Source organism: Haliaeetus albicilla, chromosome 13, assembly GCF_947461875.1.
Source record: "Haliaeetus albicilla chromosome 13, bHalAlb1.1, whole genome shotgun sequence".
Lineage (NCBI taxonomy): Eukaryota > Metazoa > Chordata > Aves > Accipitriformes > Accipitridae > Haliaeetus > Haliaeetus albicilla.
In genome coordinates, this window is record NC_091495.1 from 5,554,852 (window position 1) to 5,566,901 (window position 12,050).

Consider the following 12,050-nt stretch of genomic DNA (forward strand, 5'->3'; position numbering starts at 1 on the left):
TGAGATAGCCCATTACTTAATGGGCCAGTAGAAAAAGCTGGTGAATGCCAACATACAAGCTGTAGAGGTCTGCTGCAACTTGCAGAGCTCTGAAGGATCGCCACAGATTTCTAGTAGGTGAAGTCACAGGTACTCAGCTGCATGTCACAGGCGCGACAGTGACTGCATGCAGAAGTACCATGCAAGCTTTCAAAACTGAGCTGGAAAGAAATCTTCAATAACATAAAAGTCCTAGAAAGAGTATGACATATGGAGAAATGCCATTTCCTATATGCCTACTGATGCACATCATTCAGTATGTACTTAGACTAGCATTACCTCTTCCTAACAGACATCAAGAAATACATAGCACAAGAATCCACACATGGCCGTATCACACTGTACTCCCACTCTCACCACTGCAGTATCCCTGCTTTTTCCCCCTACACTCACCAGCAAGCATTCTCTGCTCTTCACCTCATGCAGAACCATCTTCTCTCCCTTTGCCCAGCTTGTAACTTGGGGATAGAGTCAGGGTTTTCTTTCATCACAAGGTTTTGTAAGATATGAGTCCAGAGAGAGTTGCTTGTCAGTAAGAAAATGGGGAGAAGCTAGCAGAAAGAGGCTGCACCTCTTTCTTCGCAGTGCACTGCTACAGGGGAAACCCCAGTCTGAAATGGATTCAGCATATACCCTTGTTTGTGCAGGAAAGGTAGTTCTTCTGCCTTGATGTAAACGTTGGACTACCACAGAAAGACTTTTGAAATTTGCAAACTGAACTTAAGAGTTGCTAGAGACAAGTTATAAAGTGGATGCCCCACATTTCTAGAACCATCTAGATGAAAGGTTCCTGCCTAGTATCTCCACTTTGCCATCTGTAATGCAGGAAGAAACAGGCAGGCCACTGAAGTTTAAAACAATCTCCAATCCCCCATTCTGTGTTAAATTTCTGACACCTTAAGTAGGAAACCATAAAGGACAAACCTTTTCCCACTGTTTCCACGATGTTTTCCATTCCCAGGACAACCAGCACTCAGTTTGCTCAGCAGCACCCACTAGCCAACAGCAGCCAACACCTGCAGCTCCTTACTGCAAATGGAGATGATGCCCAGCTGCAGCTGGCCACAGGCAGAGGAACCACAGCCTATCCCACTCTCCCTCATGTTTCATGGGGCTACAGGTAACCCTGGCCAAAGCCTCACAAAGTAGTCAAATTGCAAATCTAAATTTGACCATTTGGCTTCAAGACAGATAGTGTTGTAATAGTCAAAGCAGGCCTCATCATTTTTCAAAAAACCAGAAACTCAGTCTCATAGTACCAAACAAAACTGATGGCATTTTTAAGTTTCATAAGTTTGCTATCACTGAAGTGAAGGAAATAGCAGTCCTATGATTAGCACTGCAGAGATGGGAATAAATCAATATGGTAGGCTGGTTTAGCTTTTCCCTTAGAAATCTGAGAGTTCAGACTGCACCTTATTGTCTTTATTGAGGTTCTTAGAAAGTAAAAGCACTAGTAATCCACAAAAAATAGCACCTTCTACCAATGGAGTTCACAAGCAGTCAAAACTACCCCTGCTTTGCAAAGGAAGTGTCTGCCACAAAGGGAAGTATTTTGCGTCACACGACATGTCAATGGAAGAGCTGTGTATACACAATGCCTCTTCTGAGTCCAGTTCCTCTTGTGATTCTCTCCTCCTCCCTGCTTACTTTGTGCTATAGTCACTGACAACAGACCCAATACTGCAAGATAATTAAGTTGGAAGTCAAAGTAGAACTCAGTTCTTACAGCTACCTTTGCAGCTACCTACTGAAGTTCTCTGGCAAAAGGAAAAATAAATGCAAAATATTAACTGATATGCTGTTTTCAAACCCCAAGGATCACTTTACATTCAGCACCTATTTTTCCATGCTCGATTCCATCTTTGTACAATAGTTTACCATTTTCTTTAAAAGATCTGCTGTTAGAAGCTCGTCTGAAGTCTGTTTGCAGACAGCCACCAGCTCTTTCTGCTGGATACAGCTAGAACACTTCAACCATGTCATAGATCCCACATGACTAACAAGTGAAGATGATTCTCCTTCACTACAACTGACACGGTTTATAGCTTCTGCAAGTAGAGATATCGAAGTCCTATCTATGCTGTCACAGGGAATTTCTGAGTAGCCATGCTAAGCAGAATAGTGACAACCATGAAGCTACTCGGCCGCCTCAGTCATAAATCAAAATACTCATGTAAATTAGACTTTAGTCTCAAAATGTGTTTCTTGCCTAAATATTTAAACACATAAATAACCTCCAGCCATTCCAACTTGTCATTTTAAGCTTTCTGACATTTATTGTTCGCAAGAAAAGAAAGGTCAGACTTATCAAATCTGCATTTATGCTTCCATGACATTTTTCTCCAACCAAATTTTTCTGAATTAGAGAAGCAAGACAAATGTGGCACATTTCATAAAGGACCTTTCTCAGCTCAGCTCTGCGGTCTCAGCAGCCCCACTGAGCTCAAAAGTGGCTTCTCAGGAAACAGATGCTGTGGCTCCGTGGATAGAAAGAGATTCGGAAAGCAGGCAACCTAAATTGCTGTTTGCTGTTACGTAAATCACTTGTGCCAAAAAAGCAGATTTCCTAGTCTCAGTACTCTAGTTCTGGGTAACCCAAGCAGATGCCTTGGTATGAGAATCAAAGACAGGAAATGTCCAGGCACAATGCAGAATTTGCTGCTGCTTAGGAAGAAAATCACAACTTGGACTCCCAAAACACCATCACCAAAAATGAGTTAGCACTGATATATTGAAAAGGTGATACCTTCTTTACTATGATGAGGCTCATTTATTTGGGAATTTTGTGAGTAAGTGCTAAATACTGCCAATCTCCCCTCACTTTTTCTACTTCTTGGGGGACAATTCACAAACATTGTCACAAACACAGATTTTATTTCCTATCATGTAATGTTCATGTGAGATGTGCAATGAACCAAATGACCGGATTACTTCAGGATACAATTCAATCAGACACTGCAAAACTGTCTTTGATTTTGAAGAATGTCTCTGCATTTGTATAATAAAGCACTTAAGTCTCCCAGTGCACTTCTTTGCTGTAGGTATTTATTCCCCATTTTTAAGGATGGGGAAATAAAAGCATAGCAAGTTTAGAGAAAACATCTTTTTAAAATGTGCCATAGATGTTCATTCAAATAAAATAAAAAAAAAAAACAAACCTGATACTTGTGCCCCTTTTGGTGTTTGTTTATGGATATTTTACTGAACACGCTTATGAATAAGAACATTCATAAGAACAATGAGCCTAAAAGTAAGCAAAATTTGCAGAAAACAGACCTAGAAATCATAAACACATTGTGCATTATCCTGACTCCCATTGAAGATCAGCAACACCATGTAACTCTGGTCCAAGCAAAACCATGTGGAATAGGGATCATGGCATGTTTTCTGTGAACCACTCAAAGACTGAGCATCATTTCTAACATTATCTGCCAAATAATTGGCAACAAATTTACAAAGCCCTAAATTTTTGTGGTCAGCATAGAAATAACAAACAAGGCACCATCAGTCAAGAGAGTCATATGCTATGAGTTTTCTTGGTGCTGATGGAGTAGGAAAGTGACTTGGACATGATGAACAGGCAGGCCAGCAGCAGAACCAAGGATCATGCTGCCCACGAAGCCAGGCAAACCCACCACTAGGCAATCAGTTTCCTCTTCAAGGGGCATTTACATTTCATGAAGAGGCACTGTGGACTCACTAAATCCACGTTTCTGGAGAGCACCAGTGACTGGAGGTCTAGAGGGAGGTGCTACAGACCTAATACTTAGGGCAGGAGGGACTGGGAAAGATGCTCCTAAGCACACCTAGGATTCGCTGTGATTTAGCAACTGGTAATTGGCATGCAGCATACTGGCACCCATCACAACCCAAGGGCAGAAAAGGAAAACCTCAGTTTGCAGTAGTTCATGTCTAGAGTAAACTCAAGTGCAATTCAGGCCTGTCCTTAAGCTTTGGACTCACAAAGCTGGCCTGATAGCCGAGGCAAAGCGCAAAACCCCAGCAGAAAAGAGCAAAACCACTTGCACTACAATGAAAATCTTTCAGAAGCCCTACTGCAGTGCTTCAGTCTTATTCACCAAGTTTTGCCACTGATTTATCAGAAGAGCAGGATCAGATCTCAGATGTGGCATACAGTTGAGGATGAGAGAAAAACAGAGAGCAACAGGAAAGTAAGTAACTTTTACCAGTTTTCTGCTCAGTATGGCACAACTCCAAACTTTGTTCTTTGAAAGCAGAAAAACAAAACCAAAAAATAACAAAAGAAAAATATAACTAAGAGACCTTGATTAAATGCTGGTACTTCTAAAATATGTGGAAAGAATTCTGCAGACTTTACTACAGTCAGATTTCAACTTGGAGCTCTGATTTTCATTTACAAAATGTCCACTTTCAAAACCACATTTTCATCTAGTCTGAAGTTCTTTCTAATCTTTAGGCAAAGGGTTCCTCCTGCAAATGAGTTCAGGTGCATGGTAGCAGTACCCTAAAGATGTAAAGCTTAATTGCCTCACCATTATAATAGCATTGGTATGTAGTGAATGCATACAGTTGCAGGGAGAATACATGTGGCAAGTTAATAAAATTTTAGATGAAGGCCACAGCGCAGGAGCAATATTTCGCCTAGCCAGAGGATGAAAAGTTATGCATTGCTATTTAAAAAATATAATTGGAATGTTAAATCTATTTCATGAATGAAAGTACATTGACCTTTAGAGGGAGAAATGACTCATTTTCATCCCTGTATGCCCCTTTTTAACATATGCTTCCCACCTCTGCGTATATAAGTAGCAATTAGATCTCATGGGAAGTTATTTTATGGCTATTTCAGCTTATTAAACTTCCTAAGTAAACTCACAAGAAACCTATTTAGCAACATTTGTAGCTCAGGTTCTCTACTGTGAGTGGACTGGTTACCTGTGAAGCTAACATGAAAAAAATCCACACACCAATGCACAGTTAGGGTGCAAGGGCTCTGGATCACTATGCAGCCCATGGGAGTGTAGAGCATTCACCTTGGACTAACCCAATCCCATGCCTACCCATGCCATGTTATCTGTGGGACTGATTTGCCAAGAAGGCCCCCACAAGACCTCTGCACAACATATGCTACCCTATCTGATCTTACAAGTGCTGGGAGGAATTTTAGCCCAGCAGCAGAGGATCAGTCATGCAAGGGGCAATCAGTGCTGATGCTCAGACAGTTCCTTAATTGACAGTCTCTATATAGAGACAATTTAGGATTTTTTCCCAAGAAAGCTCAATAACATGTCCAGAGAGTGCACTGCTACAGAGACCCACTGTGTTTCAATACTATACAGCAAATCCTCTAAGACCAGAACTAAAACTGGCTGGGACTCTTCTCACAGAAAGGTTCGCTAGTCTTTCAGTTTCCCATGGCAATGTACTGGGTTTGATTAAACTCTTTTGGGAAAGGTTTCCTTGGAGGCAGGGTGGAATTCCCAGTCAAAACCAAAGACAATGAGAGCAAAGTCAACAGCAACCTGGCAGCTGGGAGGTTTGCCTAAAATATGGGAGATCTGCAGCACTGCGATCCTCTCTGAGCTCTCGCCTCCCTTCATCTGCATTTTTTGTTGTACATTTTTCCAAAGAGATGATTGAAATTATTTTGATTCTTTTTGGCCCAGAGAAGCACTGGGGGAAGAAGCCACCAATATTAATTCCAAAAGCATTTCCAAGAGAGGAAAACTCTCTCTTACCCAATTTTGAAAAGGCCAAGCTGACACAGAAATGGTAGATGGGCTGAGGACCACAGCTTCTCTAAATGGAAGCTTTTTGTTGCAGGATGTTCTATTCCCATGAGGATGAGTGTATGAGAGAAATCTGGCATTAAGAGTATTTGCAGGAGAGCGCTGTAGAAATCCCTGTGAACTTATGGTTTGTCTGTTAAACAGCAGTCCAATAAGTACATCCTTTTCTAATTGTTCAGTAACACACTGAGACAAATTGCTTTATGCTTTGTGAAAACATGCTGTTAAAAAGGGAGAAGATTCTCTCCAGTTAAATATCTTTGAGCCAGTATCGGAGAGTATAACAGTTAAAGAGAATAAAGCACTATTTACAGGACTCTGTTGTCACCCTTAAGGTCAATGGGAATTCATCCCCTTGCAATTTTTTCTCAGCCTAAAATATAATTCATTCTCCATTCACATGGAGGATAACTTGGCAAAAATAATTTAGCAAGGTAATTATATCTTTTCCTGGGAAGTATGGCAATCCTGGGCATCTCCAGCAGAGGAGAGAAAAAAAAAAAAGAAAAAGAAAAAGCTAAGTACGTCAACATAAGTGAAGCAGCTTTAACATTGTTGATGGGAGGATTGTGTTGTTTGAAATCCATTTCCAATTAGCTTAACCAATGAAGGAAAGGCTTAGCTGCCTTAGGAAGGGCTTTAGTTAAGCCCCGTACACATTAGCTGCAATGGTGTTAATAATTGCTGGAATCTGCACACTTGGGCTGGTGGATGCTGTTCATGCTGTTATCACTGTGTCAGCACATCCTGCTGTCGGCACGGCTACACGGCACAAATTTAAGCATGGCAGTGACACATGGTGTTCACACAGGCAGCACCTTTGCAAACCAGAAAGAATGGATCTTTAATGTTTTTAAACAAACCCATGTTACAAATCCAGTGCAAAGGCATGTAATAGTGTAACTACACTAAGGCATCATTGCTGAAAAAGCAGAGATGCAATCTTATAGTGACACAACTTACACATTAGCAACCTTGGTGTAGAATTCAAGAAGAGACTAGGATTTTTGCAGGAGATTATGAACAGCTGCTAGAAGTTATTAGTGTGATATAGGTAAATGAGGTCCATATTCCCTCCCTCTGCTCCTCCTTTTCCTACATCCTCTATGATTGACTTTGCACAACTGTGTTGCAGTAAAAACAGCAGCGCCTTGTTTCCAACATGATTTTACAGGGGCATAGCTGACTACTACTTATCTATCTGGAAAAGCATGTATTTCTTCTCAACAGTGAGACAACAGACAACGTCCAGAGCCTGTGGGTTTTACTAACTTTGGTTAAAGCTCCATCCGCGTTGTATTCACAAGATCAGAGCACCTGTTAGTTCACATGTATACCCTTCACCCAGGTTAAAAACACACCTCCATGCTCAAAGACAACAAATGCATGCCCCCCAGCTCCCCTATTGCTATAAGCACCAGAGTCAAGATGGCATTAAAAGCTAAGGCTGTATCTTCACTGCCAAAGAGAGAGATCTGTAAAGCAAAATAACTGCTACTCACAATAAATTCCCCAGACAGAAAAAAAGAGACGGTGGGTTTTGGTGTCTTTAATTTTTAGTAATTATTCTTTTTTTACTGCACTGTAGCAAGGCAAGACCTGCTGGAAGGTAGGGTGTGTTGGCCTCACCTAGCCACCTTGTGGTAGACAGTACCTCTGCGTTATCCCTGCCAGAATTGACATAGGAACAGCTAGCCCAGGTATCTCACTTCAGCCCCAAGTGTAAGACTGACTCACACCCAGCCTGCTCTGACAGTCTGCTTTGATTTTCATTTCAGGCAGCAAGGAATGAGACGCGTTCAGTTTGTAGTTATTCAGATTGCTGGCCCAGCTTTTCAGATGAGCATCAAAAATCAGTTGCTCCAACTTTGTATTCAAAGCCCAGCACCGACTTGTCTCACCTCTTGTGAATTTACTTAAGTATATTCTGTGGTCCATTAAGTAGGTGGCTACTCAGGGACACACCATTGACTTCTACACAGCTTCATAAAAGCTACCTAACTTAACTCACTGTGACAAATTATATGGCCCCACAGTCCTCTAGGTATTATATTCTTTTAGTGGGAGAGCCTGAATCAGAGCTTGTGTTAAAGGTACAACGCACACACAGAATGGAAATCTCTCTTGATCACTGGCCCAAAGCAGAGACTTGATAGGAGGTAACTGCTGTCCAGAACCAAAATTTTAAGCCAGGTTCTCTCTTCACAGAAGCACCAGCACTACATGTGCCCCCTCAGATGTACAACTTCTTGCCTTACTGTAGCTGATACAGCGCAGCTCACTAAGGATCCTCTGTGATTTTAAAAGGGACAGAAATTAACTCATTTCCAGATACATGAAACTCAGAGGAAAACCTACTTCTTGCAGGTTTGTCTGTTATAAGGCATTACCTTATATGTTTAAAGAAGAGTAATAATATTGATACCAACACCATAGCATCAACATACAAATTTGCTGGTCAGCCCCAGCTTTGGAAATGTTTGTGCCGTTCCCCGATGTCTGCCTGCACATAACCTTGGAATCACCTGCAGCACTTTGAGGAAGCTTCCCTTTCTAGGACGGTATTTTTTAAGTTTTAAAGAAGCTGATCCTGCTGTCCTTGGACCAGTGACACTTTAACCTTTGGGTCTCGCTTGCAGCTGTCTGGCACAAACGAACTCTTGGCATTTCCTAAAAATCCCTCAGCGCTGTCCAAATAGCTCTCCCGGCCCTACAAAAGCCCCTCGATGCGTTTCGCACCGGTAAAGCGCAGCCCTCGAGGACAAGCCGCTAAGGGAAGCCGCGACTGCTCGGGATGGGGGGGGACTGCGCTTCCCGCACCCGCCGGGCTGGCGGCCACACCGGGGCTGCGCGGAGGGGCCGGACGCGTGTCCCGGGGGGGTGGCTCGGCGGGGGACGCACGCAGCGGAGGGTCGGCGGGAGCTGGCGAGGGGCGCTGCCCGGCGGAGGCGGGGGGGGGGGGGGAGCGGCATGCAACGCACGGCTCACCTGCCGCGGAGACGTGGAAGAGGAGGCGGGGGCGGGCGGCGCGGATGGCCGCCGACAGCCCGCGCTCGCTGCCCGGGAGGGCGCCTCGGCGCTCGGGCATCAGCCGCACCCGCAGCCGGCCGTCGCCGGCGCGGAGCCACCAGGCGAAGAGCTCGGTGAGGTTGAACTCCAGCTGCGCCCCGCCGGAGCCCGGCGGCGGCTCGCCGGCGCAGCCGTCCCGCAGGCTGCCCTCGCCCACCTCCAGCACCAGCTGCTTGGCGCGCCGCAGCCGCCGCCCGGCCGCGGAGGGCCCACCGGGGGGGGCGGGCGGCGCGGCCCGCGGCGTCCCCCCGCGGGCGGCGCGAAGCAGAGGCGCGCAGTCCAGCCGCAGGCGGCACCGCGCCGCGGCGCGCCCCGGCGGCCCCAGCACCAGCTCCCGCACGTAGGTGCCAAACAGCGAGGGCACGACGAAGTCCACCGCCAGGCTCCTCCTCTGCAGCCGCGAGAGGCCGGGGCTCTCCCGCGGCCCCGCCGCCCCCGGGGCCAAGCTCAGGGCGAGGCAGGCGGCGGCCAGCAGGCGGGCGGGCAGCCTGCCCCCCGCCATGACCCGCCCGCGGCGGCCGGCAGCCGCCCCGAGGGGCGCCGCGCCCCGTCCTGCCGCCCGCGGGGCCGGCGGCCACGGAGCGGCGCCGGGGAGCGCTGCCGCCGGGCTGGTCCGCCCGGGGAGCGCGACGCCGGGCCGGGCACGCTGCGGAGGCCGGTCCGCCCGGGGAGCGCGGGGCCGCCGCCGGGCCGGTCCGCCCGGAGCCGCCGCTGCGCGGGCTTTGCCGGCTCCAACTACCCGCCACAACGCAGGCATTACCCAGCGAGCGCTGACATCACGCCCCAGCCCGCCCGCCAGCAGCCAATGCCGTCCCCGGCAGCCGTCATTATGCAAATATACCGGGGGCGGGGCGGGCGGAGACCGGGCGCGCGGCGGGGGGGGGCGCGTTCATTGAGAAAAAAAAATGGAACGGCGGCCCCCGGCCGCCCGGTACGGGGAGGGGGGGGGGGGGGGGGTGCGCGGTCCCCAGGTACGGGGCCGGGGGAGCGGCCGTCCGCGGCCCGCAGCGGCGGGGCCCGGCGCTCTGGGAAGGGCCGGGCTGGAGCCGCACCTCCACATGGCCCGGCGGGGCCGGGCACCGGTCCCCGAGCCCGGCCGCCACCCGCGTGTGGTGAGGGGCTCTGGGGTCCCGTTCCCCGCCTCCTCTCTCTCTTCTCTGCCTCTCTGTGCAGGCAACGAGGGACAGAGCTGCTCGTTTTGCTCTCTTTCTTCCCTTTCCTCTCTTTTCCCTTCCTTCCCATCCTTCCCTTTCTTCCCTTCTTCCCTTCCCTTCCTTTCCATTCCTTTCCTTCCTGGCTTCCTTCCCGACCTCCTTAAAGGCTGCCGTCCCCCAAACAACCCTGGATGTCTTTCCTCTACAGGGGGGAAAGAAAAAAAAAGGTGACAAGTAAGGGGGGGGGGGTGAAATCTTAGAGCATAAGTCATTCTAAAAAACTGAACAAAATTCCTCCATTTCAGAAGGAAAACAAGAGCCTTAAGAAAGGTTCATGCAACATTTTCCCCTTTTTTACCTTCAATAAATACAATATAATTACTGTAATTACATTAGTTCTATGCCTTAGGATAGCTAATCATAACTCATTCATATTTCTGGAGGTTGCCTATATGAATTAATGACTTATTATTATCTCTTTAGTTTGATACTTAATGCATGTATATTTTTATAATCCAGGTACTTTAACTATATAATCATTAGAGTGCAATTATTCTGTCATGCGGTTATTCTTCTGCTTATATGAAATTAATGTTAATATACAGATATTGTGGAGCAGAACCACAGTGTAATGCCTCCATAATTGTAGTGCCGAAGAGTGTAATTGCAGGCGTGATGCTAGAAAAGGGAACCAAGATCTTTTCTGTACAGAAGAGTTGAGAAAGGAACTTCAGGGCAATTGCCGAAGGATTAGTTAGATAATATACTTCATACCAAAAAAGCCACTTTTGTGCCTTATTCAGCCTTATAGAGGTGGGCTAATTCAAAGCCTGTCCAAGATGGCGGCGTTTCCCCAACTGACATTAACGGGCTTTGGACATACCCTCATTTTCCCCCAGCTCTTCTTATTTCACAGTCCATTAGATTCACTTGCCCAATATGTGAACCCTAATCCTTCACTTTTAGTAATAGTTTGGGGCTTGGTCTTCCTTTTGTTAGAGGAGAAAGACAACTGGAAACATACTGAAATGCATACAAGTGTTCCGTAACAAAATGCAACACAGATGCAAAATGCAACAAAATGCAATTTCAGATTGGTCTGTATGCTTCTATTCCTTTGAGCTCAGATTCCTCACTGGAAAAAAATGTTAAATAGACTGAATTAATCACAGCCCACCCGTCTTTTCATTCAGCCTCTTCTTTTACTCTAGTGGATAGTCATATTAACGTATGCAATTGTGGATTGAGAACTACGTCCTCAAACCTGCCCTCTTCACCATGTTATTTTGGACTATCATCTTAGTCTGCCTGTGCATCATATGCTAGTGAGAAGAATGACAATTATTGCAGAAAATGGTATGCTAGGTGCAGGAAATGTTCTAAAAATCTCTATAAACAGTTTATTGTGGGCTTTTTTCCTCCTTGTACAGATCAGATTTCCATCAAATGAAGTCACTGCTGTGGGACTTCTACAGTTTTCAGGTCTCAATATTTTCCTCTGGGATTCAATCAGTTCGAGCCTAATGCTGGGCTCATTTTGGTGCTTGGTAAGTCTCCCATTGACTGTAACTGGGTAGACCCAGGACACAGTTCAAATTTTCAGCCCAGGTACTAGGAACAGAACAATTTAAGTGCTTCCTTTATGCCCAACATCTTGCTAAGGTAGACCATGTCTTCTCGAATTTACTCTTTATCGTGGAAATTGTACAGGTGTCTCACTGACCTTCATCTTAACCAGGAAATCAGAGTTGGGCCCAATGATAAGTCAGGCTGGCATGACTAGAGACTTTGCTCTCTGATCTCTCCTCAGAATGAGATAAAAAACATGTGGTGGCACACTGCGGCCTTCTCCCACACTCCCCATTTGTATTTGCAGGTGCTGTCACGGGGAGTTGAATCAGCCGCTCTATCTCAGCCTCTGCCTTCTCTACTACATCTGCCAAAAAAGCTGTTGAGCAGGACAAGGTTTTGTGATGTGCCTGACCTAAGAGAAAGGGAATTTGTTTCTGGTCAG

At 46.3% G+C, this 12,050-nt stretch overlaps 1 protein-coding gene across 2 annotated transcripts in view; it reads right to left on the reverse strand.

Moving 5' to 3' along the window:
* ALK (ALK receptor tyrosine kinase) overlaps nucleotides 1-9,386 on the reverse strand; it is a 319,318-nt gene extending 309,932 nt beyond the window's left edge. For both annotated transcript variants that reach the window (XM_069799961.1, XM_069799960.1), the window contains exon 1: nucleotides 8,802-9,386. In XM_069799961.1, the coding sequence (XP_069656062.1) occupies nucleotides 8,802-9,384 (583 nt within the window). In that variant the 5' untranslated portion in view covers nucleotides 9,385-9,386. The remainder of the gene's footprint in view (nucleotides 1-8,801) is intronic.
* Between the last annotated feature and the right edge of the window lie 2,664 nt (nucleotides 9,387-12,050).